The following is a 13,776-nucleotide window of genomic DNA, read 5'->3' as shown; positions in this document are numbered from 1 at the left end:
AATTTCTCAGTTTAAAGATTAAAATCACTTATGATTACTGCTGTCCCTTTATCACAAGCATCTGATATTTTTTCATGTACAATTTGCCTGATATTGTCATTACTGCTAGGAGGCCTGTAGTGCACTCCCACTGGTGCCTTTTCCCCATACTATTCACTTCCAGTCAAACCAATTCCATATGCTGATCCCCCAAACCGAGACCATCTTGAAATGCTGTACCAATGTCATCCTTCATTAACAGTGCGACCCCTCCACCTTTACCTATTTTCCTATGCTACTTGAATGCCATATGCCCCTCAATATTCAGCACCCAATCTTTGGCCGCATGAGTCATGTATCCATAATGGCTATCAAATCATATTTTGTTATTTCAACATGTACTATCAATATGTTTACTTTGCTATTAATGTTATACATTCAGAGACAGTTGTTTGCGTTTTCGGTATCCTTGTAACATTCAGTTTTGATTGTGAGTATTTCTCAGAGTTATTCTCTCTGTCCTTTCCCACCATTTCCTGACTTTGATTTTCCAAATTACTGCTTTGATCTCCAGCCTTGATTCTATGACTTGATTTACTACGTCTAGCCATAATCCCTCACGCTTATTGTTCAGCATAAAGTCTTCCCTATTTATGTGGTTTGCTTGAATATTTATCTCAGCATGCTTCAGGGAAAGTCTATCCCAGTGGTACAGCCCTATTTTCACCTAACAAAATGAACCGACTTCTCCCACACCAGTCCTATGCAACTTCTGCCAATTGGCATATCGCTCTCTTGAAGTGCTGCTCTTCAATGTGGAGCATAACTCCTCATACTGTCAATGCAGTGAGCACTTAGGAGTCATATATTTACAGTCTGATTCTTTCAAAGATGAAATTTGGATGCACTTCCACACAGAAAACAGCATAGTTTTGGAACTATGTTCTGCAAATGGCAATTTATGTTTGATCAATTGTTCATTTTACATTTGAGATACATAACATGAAAGGCTATGGAACAAAGGTCAATATATGGAGTTAGGCTCAGATCAACTAAATCTTGTTGACTGGTAACTTCCATGAGGTAAATCTAATTACTGTCTCCATGTGGGATAGCCAAGCATCCACTTAGTGCCCTTAAATTCTGCAGTCTGAACCAATATATGAATTAACTGAACATGCAAATAAGTGTTATGTAAATAATATCAGACAGACTTTAACCTGGGAGGGATTTGTATCAGATAATTCCAAATAACAGGATTTAAAAAGAAGTTTAACTTGCTTTTCCTAATCAACCTGTTCAGAGATGTCATTCCACACTTCCGGAACAGGTGGGACTTGAACTCCTGACAACCCCACCTCCATAGGTAGAGACACTACCACTGTACCACAAGAGGGCCCTTAGTGTATAGAGCAATTGTATAGATGGGCTGATGCAAATTAATTCAATGCCACTGACTTCAACAGGTTTGAACACTGACAGGATGCATAACAGTCACGCATACAAATGTGTACAATTTATGCTGTAGTCATTGAACAAGCCTCACAAAAGGCAATATTAGCAAAAACATGATTAATTTCCTTCTTTAAGGAGGCATTACCCTACCAAAATAGTACACTGTGAAATTTCTTGTGAAAATTTTACTAATAGTGCATGATATAGTTTTGTGCATAAGACGCTGTTATTATACAGGTCAAAAGTTGTCAATTTTATTACTGGGGCCAGAATTTTCTTAGTAAGTAAGGTTTCAGAAATCTTGAAAAATGGCAGCTGGGTTTCTGTCAAATATTATTGTATATTCATACAATGTACATCAATGGCCATTACAATGAAAAATTGCTTAATCTGCTGTAGAAAGACTATCCCAGTCTCCTGAAGATTCTGCTTGTTGCATGAATGTTCAGATAGTGCCATTCTGTCAATGCCTGAATCTTATCACTTGTGTTAGCAAGCTGCTTGGAGCTGCAGTCAGTACACTAACCTCTATCTGCTCCTGTGATTCAATCATATCATTCCTGACAGCACCACTCATTGTGAGTCGTACACCTGCAAAAACATTACTTGAAAAATATTCATATCATGTTCTTCAGTACTCTGTCACCCTTTTTAACATTTGCCTTCTACTTTTGACAGGCAATACCTCTCAAAACCAATCATTCAAAATAAATATCTGATTAAGGTTGCACTATTTATCGTACCATTGATCCATTATTTAGAAACAAATTAACGTGGAGTTTCCATTGCTCACCTTACAATTAAATTGCACATATTATTAAAGAACAAAACACAAACTAAATAAAACACAACACATCTCCTTCGTGGGCAAGAGAAAGAGAACAGCAGGCCATAGCTTAGAATTTCCATTGTGGGTGCGCTCTTACTTCTGAATGGTTAGAAACAAATACAAAGCTCAGCAGAAATGTGGTAATTTTCACCTTCAGCACTTGGACATTAGTAATTGTGTACAATTTTAATTTTCATGGATGTGGAGCAATATCCATATGATGTAAATTTTCTGTGATCAGCTTATCAGCATAATTACTCATAGGTCCAAGTGTCGTTTTGGACCTCAATCTGAAAAGCAATAACCCGAGAGGAAGAAGAAACTGAAAACCTGCAATTCAGCCACAAATTTAAGGAAGTATTGTGATCTAAAAGCAAGTGACTGGATAGGGTATGAAATTTTTTCAAACGTTTAAAATTGCTCAAAAAAAACTGACAGCTTTTATTAAGATAGAAAAAGGTGACAATGAAAGTGAATCTAATTTGAAAGTAAGAAGCAGGATCTGTGGCTCACTCCTAACTCTTTATTTGAAAGCTGCTGAACAGAACTGGCACCATCCCCGCAGACAGTTTTTTGGCACATCTTGAATCATAGAGTCTTACAATCATACAGCATGGAAACAGACCCTTCGGTCCAACGAGTCCACACTGATCATGTTCCCAAACCAAACTGGTCCCACTTGCCTGCATTTGGCCTATATTCTTCCAAATCTTTCATACTCCTGTATTTATCCAAATGGTTTTTAAATGTTGTAATTGTAACTGCATCCAACACTTCCTCTGGCATTTCATTCTATGTAAAAATGTTGCCCATGTCCTTTTAAATTTTTTTCCTTTCACCTTAATAATATGCCCCCTAGTCTTCATTTCCTCTACCTAAGAAAAAAGACCCTTGCTATTTACTTTATCAATGCTTCTCATGATTTTATAAACCTCTACAAAGGTCACTCCTCCAGCTCCTATGCTCCAGTGAAAGAAGTCCCAGCCTATACAGCCTACCTTTATAACTCAAGCCTTCCATTCTTGGCAACATCCTGGTAAATCTTTTCTGAACCTTCTCCAACTTAATAATCTCCTTCGTATAACAGGGCTACTAGAACTGCACACAGCAGTCCAGGTGAGGCCTCGCCAATGTCCTATACAACCTCAACACGGCATCCCAACTCCTATTCTCAAAAGTTCTGAGTAATGAAGGCAAGCATGGTAAATGCCATCTGAACCACCTGGTCTACATGTGATGCAAATTTCAAAGAATTATGTACTGGAACTCCCAGATCTCTCTGTTCTACATTACTCATGGCCGTACCATTAACTGTTTAAGTCCTAATCTTGTTTGTTTTACCAAAAGGCGATACCTCACATTTATCCATATTAAACTCCATCTGCCACTCCTCAGCCCATTGACCCAATCAATCAAGATCTTGTGGTAATATTAGGTAACTTTTCTTCACTGTCCACTATACCACAAATTTTGGTGATATAAGCAAACTTACTCACAGTGTCTCCTAAACTTTTATCAATATCATTTATATAAATGACGAACAAAAGTGGGCCCAGTACCGATTCCTGTGGAATACCACTGGTCACAGGCCTCCAGTCCGAAAAGCAATCCCCCACCACTCAGCCTCAGTCACCTACCGTCAAGCCAATTTTGTATCCAATCTGCAAGCTCTCCCTGAATCTCATGTGATCTAACCAGTTGGCCTGCCATGCGGAATCTTGTCAAAGGCTTTACTAAAGTCCACGTGAACAATCTCTACCACTCTGCCCTCAATCTTTTTGGTTGCATCCTCAAAAAAAATCAATCAAGTTTATGACGCACAATTTCCCTCACAGAAAACCATGCTGACTATCTTTAATCAGTCCTTGCCTCTCCAAATGCAAGGAAATCCTTCTTTCAGAATCACTTCCAACAGCCTACCCACCACCAGGTGAACAGACTGTTGAGACCACAGCTAAATAGTGTGGTCTTTGGTGGAGTCAACCTTAAGCTGCATGCCAGCTGAACTGCTTGCAGCAGATGACAACTCTGCACGTCACTAACTACTTTGTGTATTCACAGACATTGACAGAAGGCACAGTAGGTCATCGAGTGTGGTCAGTGAGACTATGCTGACAAATGATTTTCTTGGCTTCATGTTTTCATGGAGTACCACACTAAGCAATGTGCTTTGAGAAAGGTCAGAAGAATCACAGTCAGTCAGGCCATCACATGTTGTTTCGTGTCAGTCTCCTCCAGTAGCATTTCTTGCTAAATACAGCCTCTGCAAGTATTCTACTTACTCCTGACAATGTAATGAGTCCTCGAGCTGAAAGCACAGGTTTGAGGGTAACTGTGGATCAGTACTCAGCTCTTCTGATCACAGTCTGAAATCATTCTCTGTCTTTTGACATCGGAAATCATTATGTATATAGATTGATGCAGGTGGAGAAACCTTTTGTTTCAGTTTTGGAATGATCAGAGAAAAGGCAGCAGCAGTAGCATAAGTTACCTCAAAGATTCTTAAACGCTTAAATGGAGCAGGAATAAAAATCACCAGGAATATTTTGCAGACGTGTCTTGAAAGTTTGCCACTCAATCCTGTAACCTTTAAGTGAACTTCCCATATACAGCCAATTCCCTAACAATATTATGATACAGCATCAGCAAAGTTACTTAAAATTCCATTTCATTTTATGGCGTTTGCTCATGGAATACTTGTGAGCTGAAGTCTGTCAATATAAATTAGGTATCTAACTAACATGTTGGGCAACAATTATTTGAGAAAGAATTAATAATCACATGGCAAAATGTGAAGTGATTTGGAAGAGTCAGCATTGTTAAGAGAAATTGTGTCTAACTAAATGCATGGAATTTTCTGAGGTTACTGAGGGGAAGGCTGTTTTCTGTGTTAAGCATTAACATACTCCTGTGTTTTCATTGTATAGGTCTCTAGTCCAGACATATGGGCTAACTCTTCGTAACCGATGATGAAATCATGGAGTGAAGCAGAGTCATGACTAAAGAGGAGTTTAAACTGCTATCTGCGTAACCTGGGTGTGCAGCATACAATTTTCAAAACACAGAAAGAAAAGTCACCTGTAAAACTGCCTGGCCAGTTTTCCTCATGTTAATTTAAGGGTAAGGAAAATTGGGAAATTAACGAAACTAGCAATCTTTACCCAAGTGTTCCCCAGGTGATAAGTTGATCTTGAATAAAGAGGTTGTGCAGATGAGCTATTGACAAAAAAAACAGTTCAGGTGCCCACAAACACAATGAAGTTGTAATTCCAGGGCCTCTGACTTAGGTCTCTCTGTTTTCCACTGAGCAGTAAGCTGGAACGGCCAGGGGCTGGGGTGGGGAAGGACATCAGAAAGATAGAGATGGTAAACAGCATTGGGCTTAATTGCAGTAGACTGGAAACACCAGGGTATGGTGAAATATCATATAGGAGGGGTTATTTGATTGTGTGTGTGTGTGTGTGTGTGTGTGTGTGTGTGTGTGTGTGTGTGTGTGTGTGTGTGTGTGTGTCTCACACACACGCGCGTTCAAAGACAGAAAGGAAGCTTAGGAGTCCGGGTGAAACATACCTACTCTTCCCTGCTCAGAAACAGTGCTGCAAGGCACAGTTTTCATCCACCTTCACTGCTGTTTTCCTTTCTTTATGTCCATGTACCAGTAAACTGGGGTATCTTATTATAGATTTTGCAGCCAGATTGAGAAATAATAATTGCCATATTGGCCATCTTTGAGTCGAAAGAATAGTCCAAACCATTTAGGTAAACAATAAGGAAAGCAATTGTTAAAGGCCATGGATAATTTTACAATCTATTAATCTTTGTTAAATAGGTGTTGATCATTTTTAAATTACAGTTTTAATCACTGCATCTTCTATTGAGGAAATCATTGTATTTATAGATTTTATTTCATTTTCTCAGTACTGGTTCTGTACATAGACTGGTATTTCCCTAATTGGAATATTTCAATCAACTGCTTGATCATGACATTCGTCTTTTAGGAATAACTGGGTAGGCATTATTTAATGTAAGGTGAACAGTGATAAGGAAAAGTACACACCTCTGAAATACTGACCAGGGAAAATAATTGATGGGAATTATTTTCAAATCAGATAAATGGCACTCCCAGACTTGTCACCAGGAGAACAACAGGCTGATGTATTTCCGAATCCAAGCAACACAAAGCTCCCCCTTTGTTTGTGAACTGCTGTGGTTTTCATATTTAAAGAATTGCCAATGGCAGTACCAGTTGATTGGTTATTTCTGCAGTGGTACATAATACTGAGTTCCTGCTTCCAGGCATTTTCCTAGTCTGTCATGACCTGCTTCAGGAAACTTAACCTTCACTTTCCCATTAAGAAGAGGAGCGCTGTGCTGTTTTGACAGTGTCAAATGTGATTCCAAAACACTCTTACCTCTGAGGCTAAAAGCTGATGTTTCAAGTGCCGCTCCAGAAATTTGAGTGCAAAATCCCTGGCTGGCACTCCGGGGCATTGCAGAGGGAGTGTGGCACCATCTGAGATACTGTCCTTGGATGAGGCATTAAACTGAGGCCCTGATTTCCTTTGCAGTAGGATCTAAAAGTTCCTAAGCAGTTGAAGTGTAAGGGAGTTATTTCCAATGTCCGGCCAATACCTATCCCACAGTCAACTTCACTAAACAAAAACTTATCTAGTCATAACTACATTATGGCATTTAGGAGCTTGCTGCTTGCAAATTGATTGCCAAATTTTTTTTACAACAGCAACTGCATTTCAAATGTGCATTATCAACAGCAAAGCATATTGGGATGACCTGAGGTTCTAAAAGGCGTGTTATAAAGGTTTTCATTATGGACACTTTTTTGAGGACTTATATCTGAAGGAATGTAAAAATTGGATTATTTGAGGTGCTGAGGAGGTACCCAGACATGTTAATTTAAAGGTCACTGAAAGGACACTGCAAGAAATTATTGTTTTAAAAAATTCAATGCAAGTCACATGACTTAACTGCATGAACTTATCTACTGAAATTCTCATTTCTTCAGCCACCTGCTTGAACTTACTACAATACACAGGTCAAAGTTTCTACCTGTCAGCAGCACGACCATTTGATTTAATTTGATGGTGGTGTATTCTGTCAAAAGATAAGAAACTTAGGCTCAGCTTTTGCCACCTTCCTGACAAAAACATCTTGACAGCCCCAACCAGTCACAGAAATCTACAGCACTAAAAAAGCCCTTCAGCTCACTCAGTCTGCGCTAGTCAGAGATCGCCACCTAACTATTCGTCTCCCGAAACCATGTGGCAGCTGAGAAAGCTGAAACGGCTATTCTACCTGAAAAACTTCAAGGAGACTTGTTCTCAACAACCTGACAAATTGTGCCTGAAGAAATCCCAAGCAGACAGCCATCTGTGCCTAATGACAAATCTACATGTACAAGTATGACAGGCAGTAAAAATCTGAATCACTCTATATTTTGTCTCTTTATTCTCTGAGAATTAAATATTTGGCCACAGTGTTTTGTCCAAAGTTAATCGCTGCACAGAAAGTTTTTTTATCTTTTCTTTAAACTTACCTGTCGGTGTGTCTATTCTGATTAGAAGCGTAATTCATACTTTCGTATTTCAAACTGTGTTAGTTATCACTGAACCTTTGTCAAATAAATCTTGTTATTATAAAAAAGTAATTGTTTTGTTGCTCATTAAAGAAACCTGGATCATTTTAGTCTGAGCTTGAGTTATATAATTTGCCACACTGGTAATTGGATGAATTATTTAAATACATGTTGTGACCAAAGGGTTAGCGAGAACAGCAAGAGACAGTGAACTCCTCTAAGCTCAGTCATAAAAGGTGCTATGCAAATACAAATCTTTCTTTTGTTTTTACAGGTGAGTGTTTTTCATTGAGAACATTCAAATCTTTTTAAAATCAGAAGCTTTGTGTAATACTTCAGCATACAGATATAACAGAAAGCACTGTGCAACATCCAATGTAAACGCTCTCCATTGAGCTCGATGATGAAAACTAAACATAAATTTTCAGCTTTAACTTTATTGGCATACAGCTTTGCATATCAGCACATATTAAAACTCAAATATATATCTTCTATTATTTTCCATCCATGTTGAATGGAAAATCATAGGCCCCCGTTTGAAATCTTGATATCTGCTCCCAGTGCATATTGCTGTGCAACAGAAGTGTTAAGGATGTAAAGATATCCTTAAACAGTTTCACATGATCTAAAAAGAAAAATTAAGCCTTCTCTTAAATCAATATTATGTCAGTTGTTGTGGAAGCACCAATGGGAAAGTAGCCTAATCCTGGATGCACATATACAGCCTTAGGTCCTAGCCAGTGCAGAAATGAAAGAATAGCTAGGATGAATGCATGGCTTGAGGGATGGTGTAGGAGGGAGGGGTTCAGATTTTTGGGACTTTGGAACCGGTTCTGGGGAAGGTGGGACTATTACAAATTGGATGGTCTGCACCTGAACCGGACTGGAACCAATGTCCTCGGGGGTGCTTTTGCTAAGTCTGTGGGGGAAGGTTTAAACTAATGTGGCGGGGGATGGGAACCAAATATTGGACAGAAAAGAGGTAGAAACGAAAGCCTGTAGGGAACGAGATAATGGAGTCAGTGTGACTAAAGGGAATAGTAGTTGGGGAGCAGATGATGAACACAAAGGGACAGATGATCTGAGGTGCATTTGTTTTAATGCAAGAAGTGTAGTAGACAAGGCAGACGAGCTTAGGGCTTGGATCGGTACCTGGAAGTATGATGTTATTGCTATTACTGAGACTTGGTTGAGGGAAGGGCATAACTGGCAACTAGTTGTCCTAGGATATCGATGCTTCAGGCGGGATAGAGAGGGAGGTAAAAGGCGTGGAGGAGTTGCAGTAATGGTCAAAGACGATATCACAGCCGCACTGAAGGAGGGCCCCATGCAGGACTCAAGCAGTGAGGCAATATGGGTAGAACTCAGAAATAGGAAGGATGCAGTAACAATGCTGGGGCTGTACTACAGGCCTCCTAACAGCGAGCGTGAGATAGAGGTACAAATATGTAAACAGATAATGGAACGGTGTAGGAGAAACAGGGTGGTGGCGATGGGAGATTTTAATTTTCCCAACATTGACTGGGATTCACTCAGTGTTAGGGGTCAAGCATACATGAGGTCTAGGCGACTGAAGACAGATGAAGCTTTGCAAAAATATCTGGAATGTAGAGCGAATCTGAAATGAAGGATTAAGAGGTCTAAGAGAAGACATGAGATATTGCTGGCAAACATGGTTAAGGAAAATCCCAAAGCCTTTTATTCATATATAACGAGCAAGAGGGTAACTAGAGAAAGGACTGGCCCACTTAAGGACAAAGAAGGAAAGTTATGCGCTGAGTCAGAAAAAATGGGTGACATTCTTAACAAGTATTTTGCATCAGTATTCACCAAGGAGAGAGACATGACAGATGTTGAGGTTAGGGATAGATGTTTGCTTACTCTAGGTCAAGTTGACATAAGGAAGGAGGAAGTGTTAGGTTTCCTAAAAGACATTAAGGTGGACAAGTGCCCAGGTCCGGATGGGATCTATCCCAGGTTGCTGAGGGAAGCGAGAGAGGAAATAGCCGGGGCCCTAACAGAGATCTTTGCAGTGTCCTTAGACACGGGTGAGGGCCCGGAGGACTGGAGACTTGCTAATGTTGTCCCCTTGTTTAAGAAGGGCAGCAAGGATAATCCAGGCAATTATCGACCGGTGAGTCAGTGGTAGGGAAGCTACTGGAAAAGATACTGAGGGATAGGATCTATTCCCATTTGGAAGAAAATGGGCTTATCAGTGATAGGCAACATGGTTTTGTGCAGGGAAGATCATGTCTTACCAACTTAATAGAATTCTTTGAGGACGTGACAAAGTTGATTGATGAGGGGAAGGCTGTATATGTCATATGCATGGACTTCAGTAACGCATTTGATAAGGTTCCCCATAGCAGGCTGATGGAGAAAGTGAAGTCACATGGGGTCCAGGGTGTGCTAGCTAGATGGATAAAACACTGGCTGGGCAACAGGAGACAGACAGTAGTAGTAGAAGGGAGTTTCTCAAATTGGAGACCTCTAACCAGTGGTGTTCCACAGGGATCTGTGCTGGGACCACTGTTGTTTGTGATATATGTAAATGATCTGAAGGAAGGTATAGGTCGTCTGATCAGCAAGTTTGCTGATGATGCTAAGATTGGTGGAGTAGCTGATAGTGAAGGGGACTGTCAGAAATTACAGCAGAATTTAGATAGACTGGAGAGTGGGGCAGATAAATGGCAGATGGAGTTCAATCTAGGCAAATGCGAGGTGATGCATTTTGGAAGATCAAATTCAAGGGCGAACTATACAGTAAATGGAAAAGTCCTGGGGAAAATTGATGAACAGAGAGATCTGGGTGTTCAGGTCCATTGTTCCCTGAAGGTGACAACGCAGGTCAATAGGGTGGTCAAGAAGGCATATGGCATGCTTTCCTTCATTGGGCAGGGTATTGAGTACAAGAGTTGGCAGGTCATGTTACAGTTGTATAGGACTTTGGAGTACTGTGTACAGTTCTGGTCGCCACATTACCAAAAGGACGTGGATGCTTTGGAGAGGGTGCAGAGGAGGTTCACCAGGATGTTGCCTGGTATAGAGGGTGCTAGCTATGAAGAGAGGTTGAATACATTAGGATTATTTTCATTAGAAAGACGGAGATTGAAGGGGGACCTGATTGAGGTCTACAAAATCATGAGGGGTATAGACGGGGTGGATAGCAAAAAGCTTTTTACCAGAGTGGGGGACTCAATTACTAGGGGTCATGAGTTTGAAGTGAGAGGAGGGAAGTTTAAGGGAGATATGCGTGGAAAGTTCTTTACACAGAGGGTGGGGGGGGGGGGGCGCGTGAAACGCGTTGCCAGCAGAGGTGGTAGACGCAAACACGTTAGCATCTTTTAAGATATACTTGGACAGGTACATGGATGGGCAGGGAGCAAATGGACACAGACCGTTAGAAAATAGGTGACAGGTTAGACAGAGGGTCTTGATCGGCGCAGGCTTGGAGGGCCGAAGGGCCTGTTCCTGTGCTGTAGGTTTCTTTGTTTCTTACAAAATGCACTGGAAAACCAGCTGAAGCAGTTGAATGAGATTACTTGCATGCTAGATAAAATTCTCAGCCACATCATACACTACTGCCTAAACAAAAGATGAGCAGAAATAACTTTCATGAAAAAGAATGCAACTTGGTCATGGAGAGTTGATCATGCAGCAATGGCTCATTTTTACAATGAGACTACAGTACAAATAACATTTTCATGAGGGAGGTCTTAAGTCTAGGGTGCAACCTATGTAACAAGATGGACTATTTAGACACAAATAGGGTATTTTAGCTGGTACATGAAGGAAGTTACACTGCACCAGATTCTGCATTCACTGTAAAGAAAGCAAATGATTATTCTAAAAAAAAGGCAGGAAGTACTGGCAGCTGTCAGACCTACTCAAAGTTAATGGTGATAGTTTTAAGGAAAGATTCTCTTGTTCAGACTCCGACAATCTGGAATCTATTTCGACTGTTTTAGTCACCCAGAATTTGCACCTTTATGTCTGATGATTACAATTAGTGCTGTGTCAAAATGTTTCAGCTTACCCCACTCAGATCATTAAGATGTAACCATTCTTCTTGTAACATTATGCTTCACAAAAACATGACTTATGACCTTGAAAATTTATATATTTTAACGATTGTGCTTCTCCATTAAAGGTGGGTGAATAATGTTGCTAGTGCAATGTATGCATTTAATTGCAAAACATCCGCACTTTTCGCAAGCTTTCCTTGTAAGTCTGCTATGCTTCTGTTTGTCATAATTACATTTTTGAATTCCTTGCTTGGGTTCACAAACAGGGTACCGACATCACACTAAAGCCGCCAGAATCCCACAGCATTTTTTTTTATTTGGTCTACAAGATGTAGGAGTTAAAATTTGTATGAAGTTAAGAACATTAACTCTAACAGGGCTGCATTACAAAGGACTGTCGCAAATCAAACTTTACACTAACAGAACAATGCTAAATATTGTGGTAATAAATGTAGCTATGTCAACTTACCTCATCTACATTTTCAAAAGCATTGATGATGTCATATGGCAAACAGGACAGCAGGTCAATTACAAACCAGGTTTTCAAGTAGTTCATTCTGATTAATTTTGGATCAGATATAACTTCACCTCCAGGGCCCACAAATGTAGTGTGGAAATTTAAGACAATATCCACCAAGAAGATCACATCGACTACACTGTCCAGCACCAGCCAAGCAATGTTGTTCTGTTTTGTTCTGAAGGACACATTATAAGGAACCATAATTGCAGTGTAGAAGGTTAAAATAAGGATGACCCAGTCCCAGGTCGTTTTAAATGCACAGTAATGCAGAATGATGTGTGGAGGAGTCTTGGGAGCCTCCTGTTTGTACTGAGGAAGAATGTCAGATCCTAGCTGCAGAACCTGAAAAAAAACTGATAGCTTTAGCATATTACACAGGCTTTTAAAATATTCAAAGAGCATAACACATTTAGATTTAAACATTCCTCAAATTCTGCCATTCAGATGTTATCCTGCACAATGCACTGCATCAGACTGCAAACTTCCCAGTTAGAATATAAGGTAGGAAGCCAAAATCGCCCAAGACCATTTCTCTCATTTAAGTAATATCATCCATCCTGCACCAATGGTAGGTTTTGGCCAAGGAGTCCCCTGCAAAGATCCTGAAATCCCAAAGGGGAGGAGATCAGATCACAACAGGCCTGTCGCTTTCTTCCTAGGCCTTAGTACTAGAGAGGCTGATTCTGAAAGATGAGCCATAGATATTAAGGGGCCTTCCAGGAGTTAGCCGAAGGGAGAAATAATACCAAATATTTGACTGGTTTCTTGATCAAGTCTCAAATTGTGAGAACTGCCAATCCAGATGCAGCATTGAGTTTCTTTTGTCTGATAATTTCTCTGTTCAGATCAAATATTCTGAAGGAAATAGTACAACCAACTAAACTACAAACAGGGAATTTAGTACTTACTTCTGCGAGACGTGAATGTTTGTGGACCCCATCAGACTTGTTCATCGGAGTTAATTGCTGCAGAACACTTCGACTGTTTGTCAGCGCTCTCGTCAATCGAGCAAATTTTGCCCACCCTTTATTTAGAAAAAGAGACACAATCACTACCAATTCCAGCAACCCACACTTTCCTTTCAGCACTATAATTTTAATTGTCACAAATAACAGTCTTTAATTTGTATTGCCTATAAAATAATACAGCTGTCTCATTTTAAAATAGCTGTTATTGAGCAGCGAGCAGTGAGATGCTATGAAACTTGCTTAAAGTAAGCAAATATAATTTTAAGCATCCAGTTGATACCTACATTGCAGCATCTGTGTTACTGATCTAAGTTATTTTGCCTGCAACTGTAAAAACTGATACTGCAGTTGCAAAACATGATAGTGGTACCACTCAAATTACATAAAAGTTATATTTTGCTGTCTTT

General features: G+C 40.0%; 1 protein-coding gene across 4 annotated transcripts in view; it reads right to left on the bottom strand.

Moving 5' to 3' along the window:
• Window positions 1-13,776, bottom strand: part of kcnh5b (potassium voltage-gated channel, subfamily H (eag-related), member 5b) — a 288,070-nt gene that overhangs the window by 183,956 nt on the left and 90,338 nt on the right. For all 4 annotated transcript variants that reach the window (XR_007248323.2, XM_048538289.2, XM_048538290.2 and 1 more), the window contains exons 5-6: window positions 13,310-13,425; window positions 12,351-12,743 (exon numbers count right to left, since the gene is read on the bottom strand). Coding sequence is in view for 3 of the 4 variants with exons in the window: in XM_048538289.2 (XP_048394246.1) it covers window positions 12,351-12,743; window positions 13,310-13,425 (509 nt within the window). In the remaining variant the exon portion in view is untranslated. The remainder of the gene's footprint in view (window positions 1-12,350; window positions 12,744-13,309; window positions 13,426-13,776) is intronic.

The sequence above is a fragment of the Stegostoma tigrinum genome, chromosome 10, assembly GCF_030684315.1.
Source record: "Stegostoma tigrinum isolate sSteTig4 chromosome 10, sSteTig4.hap1, whole genome shotgun sequence".
Lineage (NCBI taxonomy): Eukaryota > Metazoa > Chordata > Chondrichthyes > Orectolobiformes > Stegostomatidae > Stegostoma > Stegostoma tigrinum.
Note: the sequence above shows the minus strand (reverse complement) of the source record. Positions and strands in the feature narration are given on the sequence as shown.